This window comes from Thalia democratica, chromosome 6 (assembly GCF_965202585.1).
Source record: "Thalia democratica chromosome 6, ktThaDemo2.hap1.1, whole genome shotgun sequence".
Taxonomy (NCBI): Eukaryota; Metazoa; Chordata; class Thaliacea; order Salpida; family Salpidae; genus Thalia; species Thalia democratica.
In genome coordinates, this window is record NC_139170.1 from 47311762 (window position 1) to 47333683 (window position 21922).

Consider the following 21922-nt stretch of genomic DNA (forward strand, 5'->3'; position numbering starts at 1 on the left):
AATATTTTTATTTGTTGAAGCATTTTGAAAATTTCAAATTTCAGACAAGTATTTTAAAATCAAATCAATTATTTTCAAATTATCAAATAAACTGTTTTTACGAAGTTTTTGTTAGAAGACGTATAAAAATTGTTTATAAAAAATTTTGAATTAGAAATTACATATAGATAATTTATAGTTAACATATACAAAATGTAACATTATGTTCATCTAAAAAACTTTTTTTAGACAAGTATACGTATATTGCACAGACTAAAAGTTTGTTAATAACAACGTAAGCTTGCTTTAAAGTCTTTTCTTGTGTTTAGCTTTGCCTTTGGTATACGTTATAAATAAGTAACTTTAGAAAAGGGTATTTTTAATAAAATTTACGTTTTTTTACGAAGTATTTTTTAAAGTAAAAGACATATATTTAAAACTTCAATTGATATATATATATATATATGACTAGTTTCAATTTTATACAACTTAAATGCTATGAGTACTTACTTTGTTTCAACTTTTTAACACAAACCTTTTTTAAGGTACAACTAAAAATACAGAGCTTACTTAATTTAAAGTAGATAAGGTTCAAAAGGTTTATATTTAAGCAAAAAATTTAATAAACTGTAATTATTAGACATTTATTTAAGAGCTTAGATATTAAAATATTTAATTATGTTTACAACTTTACAAAGTTGTATTTGATCTAAAACTTAACTGAAGTTTTTGTTTAGCGAAACATCTTTTTATTTTGACAGTTTTTAATTAAAAAAGTTAAGTATTTAAATAATATTAAACAAAAAAAAAAGATTAAAAAAATAAATTCAGACAAAATACTACGTTTAGTCAATGAGTTGAACAGTTTAAATATCTTAATTAAGTAAATTAGTTTTTAAATTAACTTATTCCAATATTAAGAATTGAAGGTTTTAAACTAAAAATCATTACATTATCATTTTAATAGATTATTTGTTACTTAAAAAATTTTGAATTATAATCAATTTCCTATCAAAATCAAGTTTAAATATTAAGTATTTGTAACTAAAGTTTATAATAATTATAACGAAACTATACAAAGCTACGTAATATTTCATTATATAAAAAAAAGATCGTTTTTAGTCAATAAAATATGTAATAAAGATATAGTTTATTGCAAAAGAGGCTTCTACAAATAAACTTTTCTTGAATTACAAATAAATAAATTGAGAAAGAATAACATATAACTTTTTTTTTCATTAGTTGTAGCTTAACATAATTTATATTAAGTTGGGTATTTAACTCAATAAGTGAATGACCGAGAGGTGAACCAAAACATTTTGAGCAATTTTTCGTTTTTGTTCAATAAACCACTAAACAAAAGTTTACAGATTTATTTAAACGCAATAATAGTCCTGGACAAGACGTTAAAAGGTATCCGTGGAGTGCGAATTAATAACAGAAAGGTTCTTTATGCACCAGGTCCTAGGACCAAATATTTTAAGCGTCTTTTTTTTGTCGTTCAAAAAACTATAATAGGGTATTGTGAATAAAAAAATTATACTAAAACCAAAGAATTTAATTAAAATATTGTTATAAAAAACACACTTTAGCAAATATCTTATAGAAAGTTAACAGCATAACTACCAGAATATATCTTTCTAATCACTGTGTAAAAGTTTGCATATTCTTATTTAAAAACTCGTGCTTGAATAGTTGAGGTGGTAATTTGCTTATTAATCTCTAGAAATTATGGTAAATAGCACTAAAAAAATTGTAAGAAAATAAATAAACATAGAATTTTTTTTTCTTAAGACTTTATAAATATTTTAGTATTATCGTTTTAACTAGTAACTACGCTATGCAAAATCAGATTTTTATACTTTTTGTCTTTGTTACACAAACGACTAACCAGTGTAAAGTAAAACTATTAAAAAAAATTTAATAAAAAATACAATGAGAAATTTAAAAATAAAATTTTCAACTATAGTTTGCTTTTATGTGGGATTAAAACTATCAAAAAAACTTCATGTCTAGTAAATGCTCTTACCAAAATAAAGTACCTGAAAAGAAAAACCAAACTGCGGTAAGGTAACAACTTCAAAAAATAGTGCGAAACTTTGAAAAAGGAAGAATTTGGTTAGACACAGCTATTGCTAAGATAAAGTAATTGATTCATGAATTGAGCAAAATAAATTAAGCAATTAGAGCTTGGAGTCAGATCTTATCTGACTGTTTTCATTCATAAATATTTAAAATGTATGATATCATCAACTAAATTAAAGAAATATTTAAAATAACTATGAATTTTATGTATTAAAAAGTAAAAATGTTACAATATTTGTCTTAATGCTATGAAAGTCAATTAGCTATCTCCTTTGTGTAAATATTACACTTAAAACAATTGTTTTATGTTTTAGATTGTCCTTTATTACTTGAATGGGTTTTCTTTCTTAAACTATCTATCCTTAAACATAAAATATCAGTTTTATCTCACTTAAAGGTTGATTTTCATTATTGTTATCTACTTAAACTATTGAAAAATTTTCTTTGTAACTTTGTTTTAGTGTTATTCTTCTGTTAAAAGGAATTTAACAAAGTTATGATTTAAAATGTCTCAAATAAATTAAAAAACAAAACAAGACTTGGTCAATACTTATTTATCAATATAAAAGCAAAAAAAAAACTTTGCCTGCTGAACAACCAAGTTAAAGTATTGACCTATTTTTGAAAAACTTAGCTTCAAAAAACTTTGCCTCAAAAATGTCAGCACATAATAAAAAATATCAAAGTTTGGCTATTTTTAATTGTAGTGTTATTGAGCCCTGGCATTGATAGGTCTCTTATCAAAAGATAGATCGTGTGACAAAGTCACTGCATGTATGGAGATGAAAATTAGTACACTCACTAATGACAAGCTAAATTTTTCCATTAAAATATTTTGAGGCAATCCGTTGAGTAATTATGACATCACATTGAAATTAGGTTTTAAGCTTTTAACTATTGAATGAAGTTTGTGTGACGAAGTCACTGCAATTTGCACACATAAAACAAAGCGTAACCAAGTGTGTTTTTTAGTATTGGTTAATATAGAATAACTCAATGTTTGATAGGGTTGTCACATACTCAGACTAGTTTGAAATGTTTTGAGATTTTCTGAAAAAGTTAGGCTAGTTAAGATGGGTAGGTGTAACATTTGCATGAGCCTACAAAGTTGTATAATGGAATAAAGTTTCACAACAATAAAACTGCATTAAGACACTTTCGCACAAAAGGTCACTTTTGCATGGAGGATCAATTTTGCACAAAGACATTTTTGCACGGTCAAAGATTTTTGAATATTTTTTATAAGTTTTATACTTTATTTTTTATTTCATTTTTTTTATTAGTTTTTTTTTACTACCACTGTTACCACTGAACTGGTAACTTTTTTTTATTAATTTATCTTATAGTTTTTTTTCTTTTTGGTATTTTATTTTATAACTTTTTTATTTTATTTTTTTATTCTTGTGTAAAAATGACCCTTTGTGCAGTTTTGTCCCTTTGTGCAAATTTGTCTTTGTGCAATTTTGACCCGTTCCCCGTTAAGACATGTTTCTTTAAGGCTAATTTTTTTATGACTTGGTGCTTTTAATGTTTGTTTTTCTTTCAATTAATAAGTTCTTCTGTTATTACAATGATATTTTTAGGTATTCAAACCTTGATGATGTAATCTCTTTTAGTTTCTGACTCTTACTACTTGTTTTCCATTTTGATAAGCTCTGCTGGCTGACTTTGCTAGATTTTTACCTTTTTGCCTCAAAGAATGGCAACTCTGAATTATTCTTATTTTTTGTCTTGAGAACGTTCAAGTATAGACAATGAATAATCTGTAAAATTTATACAACAATTAAAAATAATAGAATTTAATTTTATAACACATAAATCTAAACATAGCTAAAAGGTTTATACAATTACTGGTTAGATTATTTACTACTTGATTACATTCTTTTTAATATTTTATTGTTTTGTAATTGAATTTGATTTCTCAACACTTGATTGCTAATAAATTAATAATAGTAAGTAATAAATTAATTTTAAAAAAATTAGTAGACTAAACAAAAAGTTAACATATTAATTGTTTTTTTTAATTTCATAGTGTTTTAAATTATTTTTATTAAATATATTAAAGGAATGTATATGCTTTTACTATATAAAGATTGAATTCTACAGGGTATTTTTATAAACAAGTTATGTTTTAATCTTTAAGATTATAAGGAACTTTTTTGATTTATTAAGCACTTTAGTAGTTTCAATTAACAGAGTTACCGTTTTTGCTAGAATTTGATAATTAAAAAAAGAAGAATTTGATACTTAAAAATATACCTGGGGATCGGAACAATTTTAAATTTAAATTGATGAAGTTAAGCCAAGATAAGAAGTAAGTGTTGTATAAAATAAAAGTTGATTTTACAGATTTAAATTTGTTATAAAAGATACCAAAAGTAGCATTGCAATATACTTTAAGTAATTTATACAATTGAAAACATTTTAAGCGTATGTAATAATTACTTTACTATGAATTTCTTCAAAAATAGACTGAACACTAACTTTAAAAAAACACATAAGAAAATACTATAAAATCAATGGTCATCTTGAGTTAACATTCATATTTGTTTTTTATTTCAAAATTTTTATTATTGCTTTAAAAAAATTAATTTTTATAAGGTTTAACAGAGCAGCTGATGAAGTATTTTACTTTGTTATCCAGTTAAGTTTTAAGAATTTTGTTTTAAGTTGTATTGATAAACACCTGTTTGTTGATTTATTTTTGATGTCTTGCTGACCTGTTGTTTTTAGTATTGAATTTTTAATTAAACTTAGTTAAAAAAATAAATCATAAGCTAGTAACTTTTATTGACTTAATAAATTAAAAAGTTATTCAAATAAAACTTGTAATAAAAAGATAAAGCTAGTTAATTTTGTTAAGTTAGGTTTAATGTTTAAAAAATTGATTCATAAAATTTTAATTTTCAAAAGTTTTTTTGGAAAGAATTTCAGCTTTTTTAACTTATAAAGTTTAATTAAAAACTTAAACACATTTCATTCTTAGAATATTTAGAACTTAATTCTTTTATCTAAAATTTTATTTGTTTATAGTTTTATAGTACTTCGATAAGAACTTTTAATACTTAAATATTTTACTAGACTAGTTTCTAATAGAAAGTTTTACTAGAATAGTCATCAATAAAAACAGTTTTAGGACTTGTTTAATCAGCCTTGAATATTTAAAGAAAAAAGTAGTACTTAAAAATACCAAGTGTGTAAACACTAATAACAGGGTTGCCACACACTTGATGAGCAGGATAATTCAGGATCTTTTAAAGTTCTTAAAAATATCAGCATAACTCACGATATTTACAATTTATTTTCTAAATTCAAGCTAACTTGGATATTTTTAAGATTCAAAAAGTCAAAAACAGATTTATTTGATCCTATTGCAATATTTTGTTATTTTATATAACCAATTTTGTTCAAGAACTTGATTTATATTGATTTAAATTGCTTCATTTAATTCTTTTTAGTCTTACAGTTAGCTATTGACAACTCTTGGAAATTACATTGTGTTTGAGCCAAAAGCAAAAAAAAAAAACTAACAGGATTTAAAAAAGTCAATAAAGTTTAAGGTCATTCAGGATAGTTTTTTGACTCAGAGAGTGGCAACCTTGTAATACGTATATTTGGAAAATTCAATTAATTTTAAACAAATTTTTACAGTTTTATTTTTATATAACCAACATATCATTTTTCGAAATGGGAGATTCTTCTCAAGGTTCATCACCTGAACAACTGGAGGTCATCTCTGAAGATGAAGAGGATAAATTATTTGAATCTGGCGTCAAGCAAGGTCAACGTATCCTCAATGACATCATAAGGCAACATCCGTTAGTTGATATACAGTTTTTGATAAGTTTTTCAATAGCTTTTCTTGAATTTTTTTGCTTTCAGGATACTTGGTAATTATATCAGAGTACTTGTAAAAATATACAAAGATGGTATGGTTTAAATTGAAATAATGTATCTCTTTATTGGTAAATAAAATTTTTGATAACAATAAATGCTTAGTTTATTTATTTAACTGCGTAGCATTTGTAAACTTAAACCTTACCTACTTTTAGTTATTAATAACATTTTTAACAACATTTTATTATCAAGCATTTTTTTTTAGTAATTTTTTATAACCAGCATGTGAACTCTTTATGGAAGCCAACTTGCGTTTAGCTACTCAAAAAATGTTTATTAAGTGTATTCACAAATTTAATTCAACCAGCAATATATTTAACTATTTAACCAAGTAATGTTTGTATTTCTAAAATTTACTCATTTTTAGTTGTCAAAAATTTTCATGGTAATATATAAACTGTCCAGCAATCCGTGTGAACCGTTCATGCATGAAGTAGATGCCGACGCATTGGGTTTGTGGGATTACAAGGAAGTTGTGAAGAAACCCATGTGGCTTCTGCTGATGGTGGAAAATTTTGAAAACAAAAAGTACACGCACTTCTCCCAGTTTGCAACCGACTTCAGGCAGATGGTGGAAAACTGTTACAGGTGAGTTTTGTTTTGAAACACCAATATGAGCTAAAATTGTGTTTATTATCTGCAAGTTAGAAGACTTTTAAACTTTCAGGTACAACTCTACAAAACACGCCATATCTAAAAAAGCAAAGAAGCTTGAAACAATTTTTGAAGGAAAGCTCAGCAACATTGACAAGTAAATAGGGTTTTTTACTTGATTCATATTTTATTTTTGCGAAATAAAGACTTTTATCTCATTATCTGTTTACACATAGTTATCAGGCTTATAATGTTTGTATATTTTTAGAGAAGGCTGTTGAATATTTTTGGATAGCTTCTAAGTTGTATAAGAAGTAATTAAAATGTCAGCTACCCTAATTTTTTAAATGTTCATGCTTATGCTGCTTTCATTTGAATTCTTTAATGATATTAGATAATTATTATTTTTCAAAGTGCATGAATAATTCTAAGTTGTTGGTGTACTCCTCAGTATATGTTGATTTTTAATTTAACTATTCAATAGTAGTTACTATAGTAGATTAACAAATTGACCCTGTATATAATAATTAGGAAAATACAAGCAGCATCCACTATAGCTATTACATCAAATGGAAAATATAGCTTGAGTGAAAATGAGAGCGTTTCTTCAAGGTATGTAACTATATGTTTGTTCTACCTTTTTATCAGTATTATTTTTAATTGTTTAAAATTTTTACCGTTTTACACAACTTAGAACTTATAAAAAATTTTAAACGGTTAAAAACATTATGTGTGTTTTTATGTCAACTTATCTAAATTAACATTTTTTGAAGTTGCTATTGAATTTTTTACAAAAGAGCATCAAAGTATTATCTTGTATTTTCAACTTTTGGAAAACTTCTTTTAATGAGCTTAAAAAATCACCATCAAAATGTTCACAGATCAGGGAGGCAGCTTGCTTGTATAACAACAGCGCAACAGAGGCTGGTGTACGACTTCATATCGGCTGAGGAGAGTATGTTAGATGACAAGGAGAAAGCTTCGAATTTGAGGGAGTGGAAGGAACACCAGCAGCTGTATGAGCAACTTGCCATGAACTTCATTGAAAACATTGAGGCAAATCCCCAACTCAAACTCATCAGGAATAATCCCATACTGCCCGAGATTGGTTGGTTTCACTTTGACTTTGAGATTACAAGCACATAGTTGTATTTCCTTTTACTTTCAGACTAAAAAAGTGATTTAAGAAATAAGTGTATGTTAATCTTTTAAATAGTTTTAATAGTTAAAACACTACTATATTATCTAACATTGTTACAAAAGTTTAGGTACTTCATTTTTACATCTCATTTTATAAAAAGGGACACTGTTTTGTTATATTAAAAAATTAATTATTATAAGTTCATACGGTTTTAAATAAAAAAAGCAAATAAAACTAAAACTGAAAACATATGCATATTTCTTTTTTGTCAGACTGTTTTTATTACTTTATTTAACAATAATCAATTTTGTTTTCAAATGTCACTTGAATATAAGTGGTATAAAACAATTTTAAGTTTTTCCATTGTGAAACAGTTACTTAGAAAGCTAATAAGCATGAAGTACAAATTGTAAATAGTTTTAATGTATCCTGCTGTTTTTGACTATTCATGTTTATCATATTAATGAAATTAAAAAGTTGTTTACACAGTTTAAAAAATACATTGAAAACTATATGTTAGAAAAAGCATAAAAATGTTTTTTTTTTCAATTATTAAGTACATTTTTGTAGGCTTGTTTTTGTGGCTTGTTGAGAAGCAGTTTAAATTGCCGAATTTCGTCTTGTACAAACTAGAAGTTGGATTGTTGAACCACGAAGAATCATTTTATTTGAATCAAGTGATGACTTCATTGTTGTGTACCTACTTCGAACGGAGCCTCATCGAAGAACGCTCTCCTATGGTGTACAAGTATGTTTGTTGAATTATTATTATTTATATACACATATGAATACATTTTCTTATATGTAGATTTCATATGATAAACACCTTTGTGAAGTTTTGTATTTACTTTTTAATTTACTGAAAAAGCTTACTTGTTGGTATTCTTCATAACAGTTTAAATTTTTTTTAGATAGTTTTGTGTTATAGCTTGTAATCAACTCTTTAGTAATACTGTGTACAGTATTTCATTATTAAAATAAGACGCATTAATTTTTTAAACATAGGTTTATTATTAAGAAAAATAGCTAATGGTAATCTGTATTTAATATCTTTACTGATATAGATATATTAAAACTTAATATCTTTACTGATATAGATGTATTAAAACTTGATAAAAATACCAGAATATAAAAAAGTTTAGACAAAGTTTCTTACTATGAAATTTGTGTTTAATTTTTTTTTTGTTTCTGTTGCATTTTTTAGCAATATACTAAAACTCATTCTAAGCTTTCAGTGTTAAAAACTATTGTTTTTCTTTTTATGCTAAAATAAAATTCCTAATGTTCATGGTGATACTTATTTTTTTCAAAATTTTACTTTGCAAACTATGTTTCGCTCAATGAGTTCTTCAGCATAAATAAGTCTGAAAATTGAAATCATTATTAGCAGACATAAATTGTTGGCCTAAACTTGAAAAAACATTGGATGCAGAAGTTGAGATTTATAACTAATAACTAGAAAGAAAATTAACATTATTTGCAGTGTATGGTGGAAACGGTTGCAAGGGAGAATATCGAAATGGTTCGAGCTGGCGTCCAAACACGACGATTTCCAACTTGCTGCAGATAAACTCCACATTCAACTGGAATTTTTCAAACATTTAAACTGGACCAACCCATTCACGGAAGGCGAAGATAAATCGTTTGAAGATTTCGATCTCGATACTAGACTTAACATCTTAAAGGTAGGTTATTTGAAACAGTTTCTTTCAATAAATGTCTTACAAATTTTATTTAATGAAAAGTATTAAGGTATAATAAAGTATTTATAGAGCTTTAGAAATTAACATTTTTGAACAATTTTTATCTATATTGGGCATTACTAAACAATGAAAAAGCAAATTAAGTTACTCTGTAACATTTATTATTTGTTATTAGACCAAAGTTAAAAACTAGGTTAGAATTATCTTTCACTTACTATTAAAGTTCAAAATGTTATGTAAAATTGTCATTGATGTAAAAAGCATGCTTTAAAGTCAACAAGTTTGTTAATTTATTTAAATTTGTCTTCAATTTTATTGAAGGTTAATAAAATTAACTTGAAAAATGTATTTAAAATATTATTTTTATCGAAATAAAACAAGTTATTTATTTCAAATATCGAAATAATAAATGAAGTTTAGTTTGAACATACTTAACAATATTATTTTAAAAGTTGTAAAAAACAAGTTTGTAGTAATGCAGTAGTTTTTAATAGTCTCAAAAAGAATTTTTCTAAAAATACTCTTTATAAGTTGAAAAAGTATTTAGAACAGAACCAATCCCCTATAGTCATGTTTACAACAATATAACAAATCTAACTATTAATATTAATTTTTTGTCAACAGGCTTTATGTGATAATGCTGCCGGTAATCAATCTTGCATCAACTACATTTACTCGTACCCTGCCTACGATGTTAGTTTCAACAAGTGTATCAGTATTATATACAATAGTAGCTTTTCTGATCTCACTTTTCAAAGCTATAAATTTTTATAAGTACAGTATTAAGTTGTAGCGTAAGAGGTAGTTTTTTGAAAATCTAATAAGCAATATTGTGGTTATTGAAGTAGCTCATCTTTTATAAGGTCCAATCAAACTAATTAACATAATGCTTACGTTTATATTTATTTTAGTTACTGTTTGCCTAACACAATTTTGAGGTAAGTTTTACTTCAGCTGAGTAGGCAGTTATTAGTTGAATAAATTTATGTATATATCAAACAATTGTGTGTTAGTATAAGTTATTTAAAATTAGTTAAATGAAATACTAAACGATTGTGTGTTGACGACAGTCCAGGTACCGTTCCCTGGGCAGAGACGTCAATGGCGACTGCTACGCCTACTTTCCCCAGTTCAGCAACACCGGCATAAGAATTTACAAGTACAAGCACGACGGCTGCCCTGCGCTGCAAGACAACGCGAACGACGCCCCGTCTCCCGAAGCTGTCGAGGTGGAAGAGAAGAAAAGCAAGTATGAGCTGAGGTACGAGAAGATCATCAAGAAGCACAGGAGGATGAGCGAAAAAATCAACAGAGCCAACAAGATTGCGGCGAGGAAAAGCGCGGGAAAAGTAAAAAGTAGAAAAGCTCCGCAGAAAAACGGTAGGAAAAGGAAGAACGAAGAAACGTGGGTTGTTTTTTATTTAAATTAGTTTGAATACATTTTTTAATCAATTTTAAATTAACTTGTGTCTTTTTTACTTATAGGTATATCAATAACTGTTTCTACTTATTATGTTACTTTATATACTCTTGAAACAAAGTAACTTTTTGTACTTTACAGTTGTTTCTTAATTAAAAAAAGTATGAAGATATAAATGTTCAGGGTTTTTGTTTAAACAGAGAAAATATCAATAGAATTTTTTACACTTTAATCTGATATTTATATTCTTTTAGTACTATCTAGTGTAAAACACTATATTTAGCATTTATTTGTTTTACTTATTGCTATACAATGACACAATTGTTTTAATCTAACAGACTACCAACAGTTCCCGACGATTTACTTCGCCGAAGTTCGAGGAAAAGACCCAAATCCAGAAAGTACTCCGCACAGGAAGTTGACGATAACTCCAGTGAAAACGATGATTATTACGTTGACAGCCCTGCGAGTAATAAGAAGTTGAAACAAACCAAAATAACCATCAGGAAAGTTCCTGTAAGTTGTGTTGTACTAAATAGTTTTGGTTTCTATAAGTTTTTAAGAATGCGACGAGATTCTTATGAATATTGTAATGATTAAAATCATTATGCAAATTTAAAACTAAAAAGAAAAATTAAAATCTGTTAAATAAATTTTGTTTAAACATATCTTTTTAAAACAAAATTAATTATGTTTAATTGAGGTTATTTCATATATATAACTAACAATAATTATTTGCCATGAAACATGCTAATTATGCAATGTTTCATTTGCATTCTTGTTTTTCATTGAAACCAATCAAGCGTGCAGTTTGTTGTACCGTATTGAGAATTATGTATTGAGAAAATAGAGCACGTGCGTTCGTGCATTTTATAAACATTGTGCTGAATGCGCTATTGATTTTATTCTCTGGCTTAAACTTTTATTTCAAACTACTTAAACAATTTGCAACCTTTCAAGTTAATATTTTATATCTCTAGCAGTTTTGAAATTTATATAAAGTTTAAATATTAAAGTTATTAAATTAAATTTTCCACTATTTTTTATACTAAATAAACCCAAACCTTACTGCATTCGTTTATACAACATTGTAAGAAATACATAATTCAAAGTTTTATACAACATATAATCATCAAACGTACTTTAAGTTTTATTTTATGTAAAAATCTCATTTCAGTTTGTAAACTTGACTTTTCTTCACTGTAGTAATAAATGATATAAAAATAAAAAGTTTATTTTATTTAGAATGTTGATGAGCCCCAAGGGAGTTCGGAATTTCAACTTATTTGTCAGAATTTAGCAGACCTAAACAACTTGATTGAACAATTTGATGAACAATTGAAAGAAAGTAAAACTAAGAAAACTGTGAGTTTGTATAAGTTGCTTACGGGGTAAAATTTATCAATCTAATTTTCTATACTAAATGAACGTAGCTGTGTGCTAGAAAATATATTAAAAAGTTTGTATTTATGTAGAAACTGAAAAATTTTAATAGATGGCTTTACTTTATAGTTAAGTTTAATTATTCACTTATTTAACAGTTTGTTATATTCTGACAAGCTTTAAGTTTAAGTAAAATAGTATTCTGACATTTTTCAACAGTTTTTTTACAGTATAATTGAACCAAAACTTTGATTAAATTGAATTTATATATAAATGAATTTTGAAAGATAAATGAGCGTTGAAAAAATCTTAAATGTCTTATTAATAATTAATTTTGTAAGTCTAAGCACTTAAAACTTTTACATAAACTATATTTTTACCAAGTGAACATATACTGAGCTATTTTATCAAAAGTTTTATATATTACTATAAGTACTTATTTCAAACCCTTCTTATTTTATTGAAGTTTTCTGTATTTTTAATATAAATTTCAAAACAACAGAATTAATGTTCTGAAACATTATGTCAAGTGTAATGTCGATATCTAACACAAATGTTACTTATTTTAATAGTTTAGGTTTTTCAAATTGCCATGTTAAAAATTATCAATTTTTATTCAGATAAGTTACTAGTTGCAAACTTTTGTTTTGCAAATTTTATAACTAGTTTTAACGCTGAGCGTTTTTCAGACACATTGAAAATAAATCATAGTTTCATGTTTATCGAATTCGTACATTTGAATATATTTAAAACTAGCATCAGTATACCATATATCCAAAATATTTACAGGCCGACTAGGATTTATGAGTATAAATAGTTTCTTTCTAATATTTTATATGTAATATAACTGCTTCATTGGTTTTTTGATGAAGTTTTTATTATTAACACTATTGTGTTACATTGTAAATGTTGTACAAAGTTTATTTGAACTGTTTGTGTTTGTAGTTGATATAGTTTTTTTTTGTTTCTGTTTTACTTCTTTATATGACAATTTTAATAATAACTTGGGATTAAAAAACTTTGAAACCGTGTATTTTATAAATTTTAGATATATTAGTACTATGTTTTAAATACTATATTTTTAATTTTAACAACTTTTAAATACAAATAGGTTAATCAATTGTATAATTAAACGTTATAAAATTTTCAACTATACAGCTCTATAGGTATATTATCAAAATCCACCCAATTTAAAAAAATGTTTTCTTTATTTATTAATTTATTTTACATACTTTTTTAATTTATTAATTAATTATTATTCACTATCATGGTCACCCCTAACCCTTACCCTCGATCGGTAAGCAGTTCTCGAATTTGATTGGATGGATTTTGAATGGGTGGATATTGAACGTGTCCCAGCTTTATATTCATGCATTTCTTTACTATAAGGTCTTATTAAAGATCGTAAAAAAGTTCAAGTATATCTACTGAAGTAACAATATTAAACAAAAATAAATAAAAAATAGTATCTTTGCATAGTTTTGTGTATGCTTTAGTAGCTGCTTTCGTTAGAATATCTAATGTAAAAACGGTATGAAAAGACATGTGGTTGAAAAAGTACCAACAGCTAAACTTTCGCATTATATCTGAAAAAAATATGATAAATTATATACCAAAAACTGCAGCAAAATTTAATAGTTGAAATCACGTCATAAATGACGTCATAGTTTAAACCACGAGGCGACGCGTGATGACGTCATAAGTAATGCAGAGAAATTTAAATTACCTCAAACGTTGTTTTATTCTGTAGTAAAATATTGTCTCGATACAGAGATGTTAAAGGGGTAATAGGATTATTATAGTATATTAATACAACAATCAAAACAACACTTATATTTATTTACATAAACTAAACAACACAAAGATACAATTACATCACTCTATACGAGAACTAAAGTTAAACACACAAGAAAATATTAGTTCTTAAATCTAACGTGTTTAAAATGCATTTTAACTTAAAGCACACTTGCCGAAACTGCTACTGCTACTGCACTCGAAGAATGCAAGTAAAATTCCGTTTTATAAGCACTGAAACAAATGTAACTCCTTTAAGTAAACAATAATATTTATTGTTTTAAGAAAATTGTATGAGAGTTATAAAAATTGTTTTGAAAAGCTTGTTTTGAGAATAATGAAAATTGTTTTTATTATTACAAAAAATTCAATATTTATTCACGAGCTTTAAAATATTAAAAATGAGATGCTAATATCATTACATTGTTTCTTTTTAAATTTTCAATTTTAACGTTTAAAGCTAGGTTTTAAATAATTAAAATCCTTAAAATCCTACTTAACTTTAAACTTTTTAGACATTATCAAAAGTCCGGTTTAAAAAAAGTAAGAAAAAGAAACTGTATTTCTTATTATCTCAAAAATTACATAATTTACAAAAACTTAGATAAAACACAACATAAAGACAAAGTAAGTAACAATGATAGTCATTTAGTTGTCCTCAGGCTTCTTATCCTTGGGGTTCTTGTCCTTGTGCCTGTTGTCCTCGGGCTCGTCGTCGGGCTGTTATCCTCAGGTTGTTAATAGAGGCTTATGAACCATCAATTGGATCATTGACAACGTCTTGTTTCTTTTAGGAAACATTTGACTTTCTGTCTTCTAGCTGGTTTCTGAATCAGAAAAACATCACATCGATTGGCTTCGGAAACAATGACAGCAGGAATTTTGATCGTGACGTCATAGAATAAACACAAAATCTTCATTCAATCTTTTGTTTATTGTCGTACTTATAAACAACAAAACTTTTAAAGTTTCATGCAGTAGCAAGGTGTCAGGTGTGCTTAAAACTGTGGTTATCAAACGACAATTTGCTTCAAACAACGTTAAAAAGATACAAACGCAACAATTTATTTAACAAGCGACGACTGCTAAATTCAAGGGGAGTTTATTTTTGATTTCTTTCAAAGGGAAAATTTTAACACAACTTTATACTTGAACTTGAAACGAGTAATAAAATGTGGCAAACGATAAGCCATTTAACGACTAAGAAAGATGAAAACTCATTCAAACATTCTAATTTAAAACAAATACAATCTATATTTTAATACAATCGGTCAGCAGATCAAAACAATAAACTAGTAGTAGTAAACACATAGGAAAATTAGTTTTATCAGCTAAAACTTAGACGTTATTAAGAAGAAAAATTCTGCTGTTGTAATTCTAAATTTTAATGCGGTTCTTACTTTACATTTTTATGCTTAGAAAAATATAATAACTGCGCTCTCTTGGCAACTTATAAAATGCAATTTTGCACTAAAGTACTGCGTCCCCTGACGACTTATGTAAATTGTAACATCTTCAAAAGAACATTGTGCACTAAAGTAAAAAGACTGTGCTTTTTATAATCGAAATACTGCGCCCCCATGCGACTTATGTTAGTTGCAACTTATATTATACCCTTAGCTAAAAATATTAAGCTTTTTAGGATCGAAATACTGCGCACCCATGCGACTTATGTTAGTTGCAACATATATTGTGCACTTAGAAGAAGAAATATTATGCTTGTTAGCAAATAAAATAAGCACCTAAGCACTAAAAAAGCATATATAAAACTATACATAGAAATCACCGCAAAAATTATATAGTACTTCCAGCAAAAAATCCTTGACATCAAGCTTCACTTTTAACAAAGCTAAATAAACCACTACCACACACTTGTATTATAATTGTAGACTTGCTGTTTCAAAGTAGAAAGTTATTCACACAATTTTTCTTACTATTATCATAGTGAAATGTCGCAAAGTAAAGTATTATCGCAAATTATACTGTCAAAATTTTAAATTCGTTAAAAAGTGTTTAGTAACAAACTAAAGTTTTTTTTTTCCGCTGCGTTTTTAATTGATAAGGCACCTAATTCCTAAATATCAGAAGATTCCTAAAATACAGGCCACACATGGTCTCCAATGTCTCGTTACAAAGTTGTTAAAGGGGTAATAGGATTATTATAGTATATTAATACAACAATCAAAACAACACTTATATTTATTTACATAAACTAAACAACACAAAGATACAATTACATCACTCTATACGAGAACTAAAGTTAAACACACAAGAAAATATTAGTTCTTAAATCTAACGTGTTTAAAATGCATTTTAACTTAAAGCACACTTGCCGAAACTGCTACTGCTACTGCACTCGAAGAATGCAAGTAAAATTCCGTTTTATAAGCACTGAAACAAATGTAACTCCTTTAAGTAAACAATAATATTTATTGTTTTAAGAAAATTGTATGAGAGTTATAAAAATTGTTTTGAAAAGCTTGTTTTGAGAATAATGAAAATTGTTTTTATTATTACAAAAAATTCAATATTTATTCACGAGCTTTAAAATATTAAAAATGAGATGCTAATATCATTACAATATGAATTGATAATAAATAAACTTTGTTATAAGTTTTAAACACTGTAAGAAAGTTGAAATTGATCAGCTAAGCATGATATATGATTTTAAGGTAGTTTTGACAAAAAAATTTTCTTATGTCAAATATTTATAAGTTTAGTGTTTCCAAAGCACAGATTGATAGTAAAAAGTATTATAAATTAAGTTTTAGCGTTTTTCCAGCACAAGTTGATAGTGGGCAACCTGCAAGACCTTCTGTGGAATTTGAACAGTTTGAAGGAAGACTGCCGCTTGAGGGAGCAAGAGATGAGCAAGAACAGCTTCAAATACAAGTTGGAAGTCAAGAAGGAACACGACAAGATGACGAGAAACTCATCGGTTTCGACGAGGTTCGATCCCTGGTCATATGAAGTTTCCAATAAGGTTGTTTGTTTGTATATAGTTTCATATTTCCTTGTATTTAAACTAGATTTTAGAGTTTGTAGTTCAAAACTAATAACACAAAAATCGCCTTTTTAGTAGAGTTGGTGCTGCTTAATATTTATCATATAGAAGATGTTTTAAACCTATTAAAATAAATCATTTTTAAGGCTTTTTATTAATAGTTTTTAATAAGTCCTACTATATAATGTAGTAAAAGTACAAAAAAGTTGATAATAGTACTGTTTTTCTTATAAAAGTCTTTGGTTAATTACCTGTTATGTACAGAATTTATTGTTCAGTGTTCTACTGTGCACAGTTTTATAAAATTTAGAGAACAAATGATATAATAATATTATTTAAAACGAGTTATTATATGAGTTTTAAAAGTACACACATAATATGGAAGTAAATGTTCATAAAAAATGTTTTACTACTTTTGTACTGGTTTTGTTGAGCTACCTTAAAGTCACAAATCCAAAACCGTCCATGTTAACTGTGTTTTAAAAAATCCTGTTGACAAAAAAAAACTCGATATTTATTTATTTCATACTGGATTGACTGATAGCTATTACTTGATCGACATAGTTTGCATATTTTTCTTTTTTCTTGTTTGTCATTTAGAACGCCCTGATAAAATCTAACAACATCATGGCAGAACAAGAACTTTCAGAATTGCGAAAGGCAGCTTGCGAGAAAGTAAGTTTTGCAAAAAAACGTTCACCTTGCTTTGTATACTGCTTTTTTTCACATCATTTAATTACTTTTCTTATAATAATTTTATAGGTTTTTGCAGTATAAGTTTAGTGAAAATCTTAAGATTAAAAACCAGGAACAAACATAACAGTTTTCTATAATAAGCTTGCTGCCATCGTATTGTTTATATTTGCTATCTTTCTAACCATTCTATAACAATTAGGTTATCACACTTAATGCATATTCGAATTAAGCATAGTTTTTCTACATTAAATTTCTCACATGAATAAAAAAGACAAAACTACGGCTGCACGCCCAATTAAAATTTCAAAACTAAGTCTTCAAAGTAAATTGATACACAAAATTAAACTGCTTGAAAGTTAAATGTGCGACATGATAAGAAGAAAATCATACTAGAGAGTTCTGAAAAAGTGTTTTTTCTACAAACAACCGGTTGCTAAACTAAATCAGTAGACTTTTTTAAACATCCAGGATTGAAAAAATTTGATATAAAAATAAGATTAGTATAATTTGTAATAGTATATAACATGTAAAAAATAAGATCCAAACAAGAATTCTACCTGGATGAGCTGTTCCACAGAGTTGCAGTTCATAATTTGTTTCAGAATTTTTTTTTTTCAAAAAACTCATTACCGCTGTTTTGTTTCCAGGCGCAACTCCAGCAAGTTAAAATCGAAGAGGAAAGCTCCGGCGATCTCCTCCCGACGTGGAGCCGTTCCTCCTTGGCCGGGGAAACCCCTCCCGCGAACAACCCCAGGGGGGTGAGGGAGAGCCGGAGGGTGAGGAGGAAGCCGGTCAAGTACGCCGACTGGGTGAACGACGAGGAGAATTCCGACGAATCCGAGTGGAGCTTCGACGGGAGTCCCGGCGAGGTTCAGATCTTCGACGACCGTTCGAGGAATTTCAAGAGCTTCAAGGTGAACACGCATCCTCTCTCTGTCGGTTGGTAGAATTTCTGATTGTAATTCAGTAGTATAATTGTATACAATACAGTAAGCTACCTATTGTTTATATGAAGCAGGGTTTCCAAAATGAGCAAAAATTTTAGCCACTAAGAGCAAATGGGTAATTAAGTATTAAAGGGGCAATATCTAGTAAAGGGCGATTTTTTTTTAACTTCTGCAAGCGGGTCATCATGAAAACGAGTTTACGAAACCTTGATTAAAAGTCTAATTATTACTAAAAATAAGAAATGTTAATATTTTCTGATTAAAAAATTAAACCACAGACGAGGAAAAGCACTTGGGTGCGGCTCACGAGGAGCTGTATCAGGTTTTGAAGAAGAACGTTGCGGAGCTGAAGAGGCTTCTGAGCAAGTACGCGGATGCCGGCTCCCTGTTCGCTCAATCTGCGGGAGAGAGGAGGACTAGGAAGCAGGGAAAAGACGAGGAAAAAGTTGGTTGGAGTTCAAATTATTATCATGATTGAAATTTGTAAAGCAGATATATAACGTAAGACATGTGGTTGCCAAAGTAAGGAGCGTATTGCTCATTTATTATGCCTGAGAGTAAATTCAAAAGCCAACCAAGTAACAAACAAGTGAAATTATTTTCAAAGGTGTTCTCGCGCGTCATCAGCCTGGCTCTGTCGACGACCGAAATATCCGGCCCTTCCCTCCTCCACCTCATCAGAACCTCCAACATTCGGAAGGAGGTGGTGTCCAGGGTGTTGACGGAGGAGGAAGAGGAGAGGGAGCGGAAGAAGGAGGCGAGACGGCAGGTTGTGTAGATTTTATTATTAATATAAACTGCTAAACATTTTTCTACGTTAAAAAACCTCAAGTTTTAACGAAATGTTCTTTGAAATATAGCTACTAACCTCCCCTATGGCCTTACTTTCAATTATCTTAACAGATCGTTCATTATTCAAAACTAAATATACTCAACGAGTTGTTCTTCACAGGCGAAGCTGGAGAGAGAGGCTCAAATGGAAGAGGAGCGGATCGAGAAGAAGAGGCAGCGGCAGATGAAGAGGCAGGCGAACGCGGAAGCGAGGAACAAGCTGGCGGAAGAGAAGCAGAAGATGAAGGATGCGAGGAAGCGGAACCTGCTCAAGTTGCAGCCTCCTCCCCAGCAACAGGTGAACGACGCCACGGCGATCAAAGCCGCTCCACAACCGGCGGTCAACCGAAGGTCGGTCGAGGTGAAGAAGCAGTCGCTGGTGCAGAACGTGCTGGTGAAGATGAGCAACGGGCAGCTGCGGCACTGCATCAGGATGGAGGACGGCACCATCGTGCCCATAGAGCGGGGCCAGGACTCCCAGCAGACCAGGGTCATGTCCGACATCGTCATTCACAAGGCGAAGCAGCAGGGCGGCAACTCGACACAGCCCAGCAACGTTCCCGTCATCTCGCTCAAAAGGAAGCCCGCTCAAGTGGTGAGGCCCCAAGTTGCGGCAATGTCCACAAACTGCCCATCCAATCACAACAATCAGCTTGTTTACACGAACGGGCACAGCCCTTCAGCGGTTCAGAGGAAACCGTATCCGACGTTCGGGTCCGTGGTCGTTCGCCATAGCAACCTGCCCCAACAGAACCCGAGGTTTGTCCGGATACCGTCGAGCGGTCCGGTGGTGGTGGGTCACCGGCCCAGCGTAATTCGCGCTTACAAGCCCCATACGACCCCATTGAATTTGCAACAGCGCCCCGTCGTGGTGAGACCCAACCACCTGCAGATAGTGCGACCCAATTCCTTTTACCCTTCTCAGGTGCAGAAGCAGCTTTACACTTTAGCACAGCCAATCACGTCGCAGCAAATTATAAGGCCAGTGTCTGCTTACAACCAGTCTTTTCACCACGCCAACTCAAACAACCGTCTCAATTCTAACATCGGGGAAGCACCGAAATCGCAACCGTTCAATTTGCAGGCAACCCACACACCGGCCGTCGGTTTTCAGAGTCACGTGGCGACCACGAGTCACGTGGCGACCACGAGTCACAGTAACCTGCCAGAAAGTCATGCACCAAAGCAAATAGAAGCGAAAGCTGCAGACTCTCCTGCTACGAACGCCGCTATGCCACAATTCGTTGCCCCAAACAGCTCTAGTTCTACCTGAAACACTGTTGAATAATAATAAAAACAATAGTTTTTACTTAACAAAGTTGTAGGTTTCATATATTTAAATTTTGCTAAAAACTTTGGTTTTTTCCCGCTAACTTAAGTTTTTTGAAAGTATTTAGTAAGCACAAATTTATTTGAAGTATATTTTGCTTTATTATATTCGAATAAGTTTGGTTGTTTTCATCATTTTACATTCGTGATTTTATTTAAGTTAGTATATTTGTGTTAGTATATGCTGTTAATAAATTATTTTTCTACATTTCCCACTAAAGTTGCCAAATTTTAATCAGTCAAAAGCCACACAAGTTGAAACAAACAATTGTTTGCCTTAGCAACATTAGTATCAAATTTTCAATTAATTTAGTTTGCTTATTTTAATTTTGGGTATTTTTCGCTCACATGACGGCATAATTGTAAAAAACAGTAAAAATGTATACTCCAATAGTTTTTAAATTTTAAGCTTTCCAAGCAACCATTAAACTTAGTTCTACCTATAATAACATAAAATTATTTGTCATAACTTGTGTTTAAAATTACAGCAAAGTGGCCATTTTAGGTTTTATTTAGAAAATTATTTTCCCAACGCGAAAGTTTCTTTAAGTCGTTTGAAAATTTTCACAAGGTGTTTTTGTAATATTTGCCGAACGAATACAATAAAATTGACTAAAAACTCAAATTTTGTTATTTCCTCAAGCACCCCTGGTAAGTATGTTTAAAAGGAAGTTTTTCCTTGCTAAAATTATCGAAAACTGAATATACAAAGAATTTTCGAGAAAACTACTCTACTACCATGGCTTTGTCTGAATTTGTAGAAGGTGTTCTGAACAGGTTGGATAAAGGAGGAGGTGTATGTGCGGTATTACTTGATTCAAGTATAACATTTGACAGTGTTGATAGAAGGTGTTTGCTAAACAAGTTAGAATGTTGTGGCGTAAGAGGGAAAATGCATTTGTTAATTAAATCTTACTTGACTGAAAGGGAACAGTATGTATTTGTGGGTATCAACACGTGAAAAATTCAAGGATTACCACAAGGTTCAGTCCTAGGACCTATTTTATTTTTTATGCACATTAATGACCTACAAAACAATACAAGCTTAAAAGTATTAAATTTTGCAGGCTGTATAGACTTCACTAACAGACCTTTAATAACAGACCTTACTGTATAGAA

At 29.3% G+C, this 21922-nt stretch overlaps 1 protein-coding gene across 1 annotated transcript; it reads left to right on the forward strand.

Annotated features, from left to right (window-relative positions):
- The first annotated feature begins 4277 nt into the window (after positions 1–4277).
- On the forward strand, positions 4278–20838 carry LOC145838260 (uncharacterized). The gene is made up of 17 exons (XM_082945823.1): positions 4278–4378; positions 5716–5882; positions 6367–6549; positions 6629–6712; positions 7087–7167; positions 7437–7663; positions 8267–8444; positions 9180–9381; positions 10024–10092; positions 10470–10804; positions 11158–11335; positions 12065–12184; positions 16779–16979; positions 18344–18635; positions 18922–19088; positions 19251–19412; positions 19596–20838. The coding sequence occupies exons 2-17, from the start codon at positions 5752–5754 to the stop codon at positions 20745–20747; spliced, it is 3762 nt and encodes a 1253-aa protein (XP_082801949.1). The 5' UTR covers positions 4278–4378; positions 5716–5751; the 3' UTR covers positions 20748–20838.
- Positions 20839–21922: the final 1084 nt, after the last annotated feature.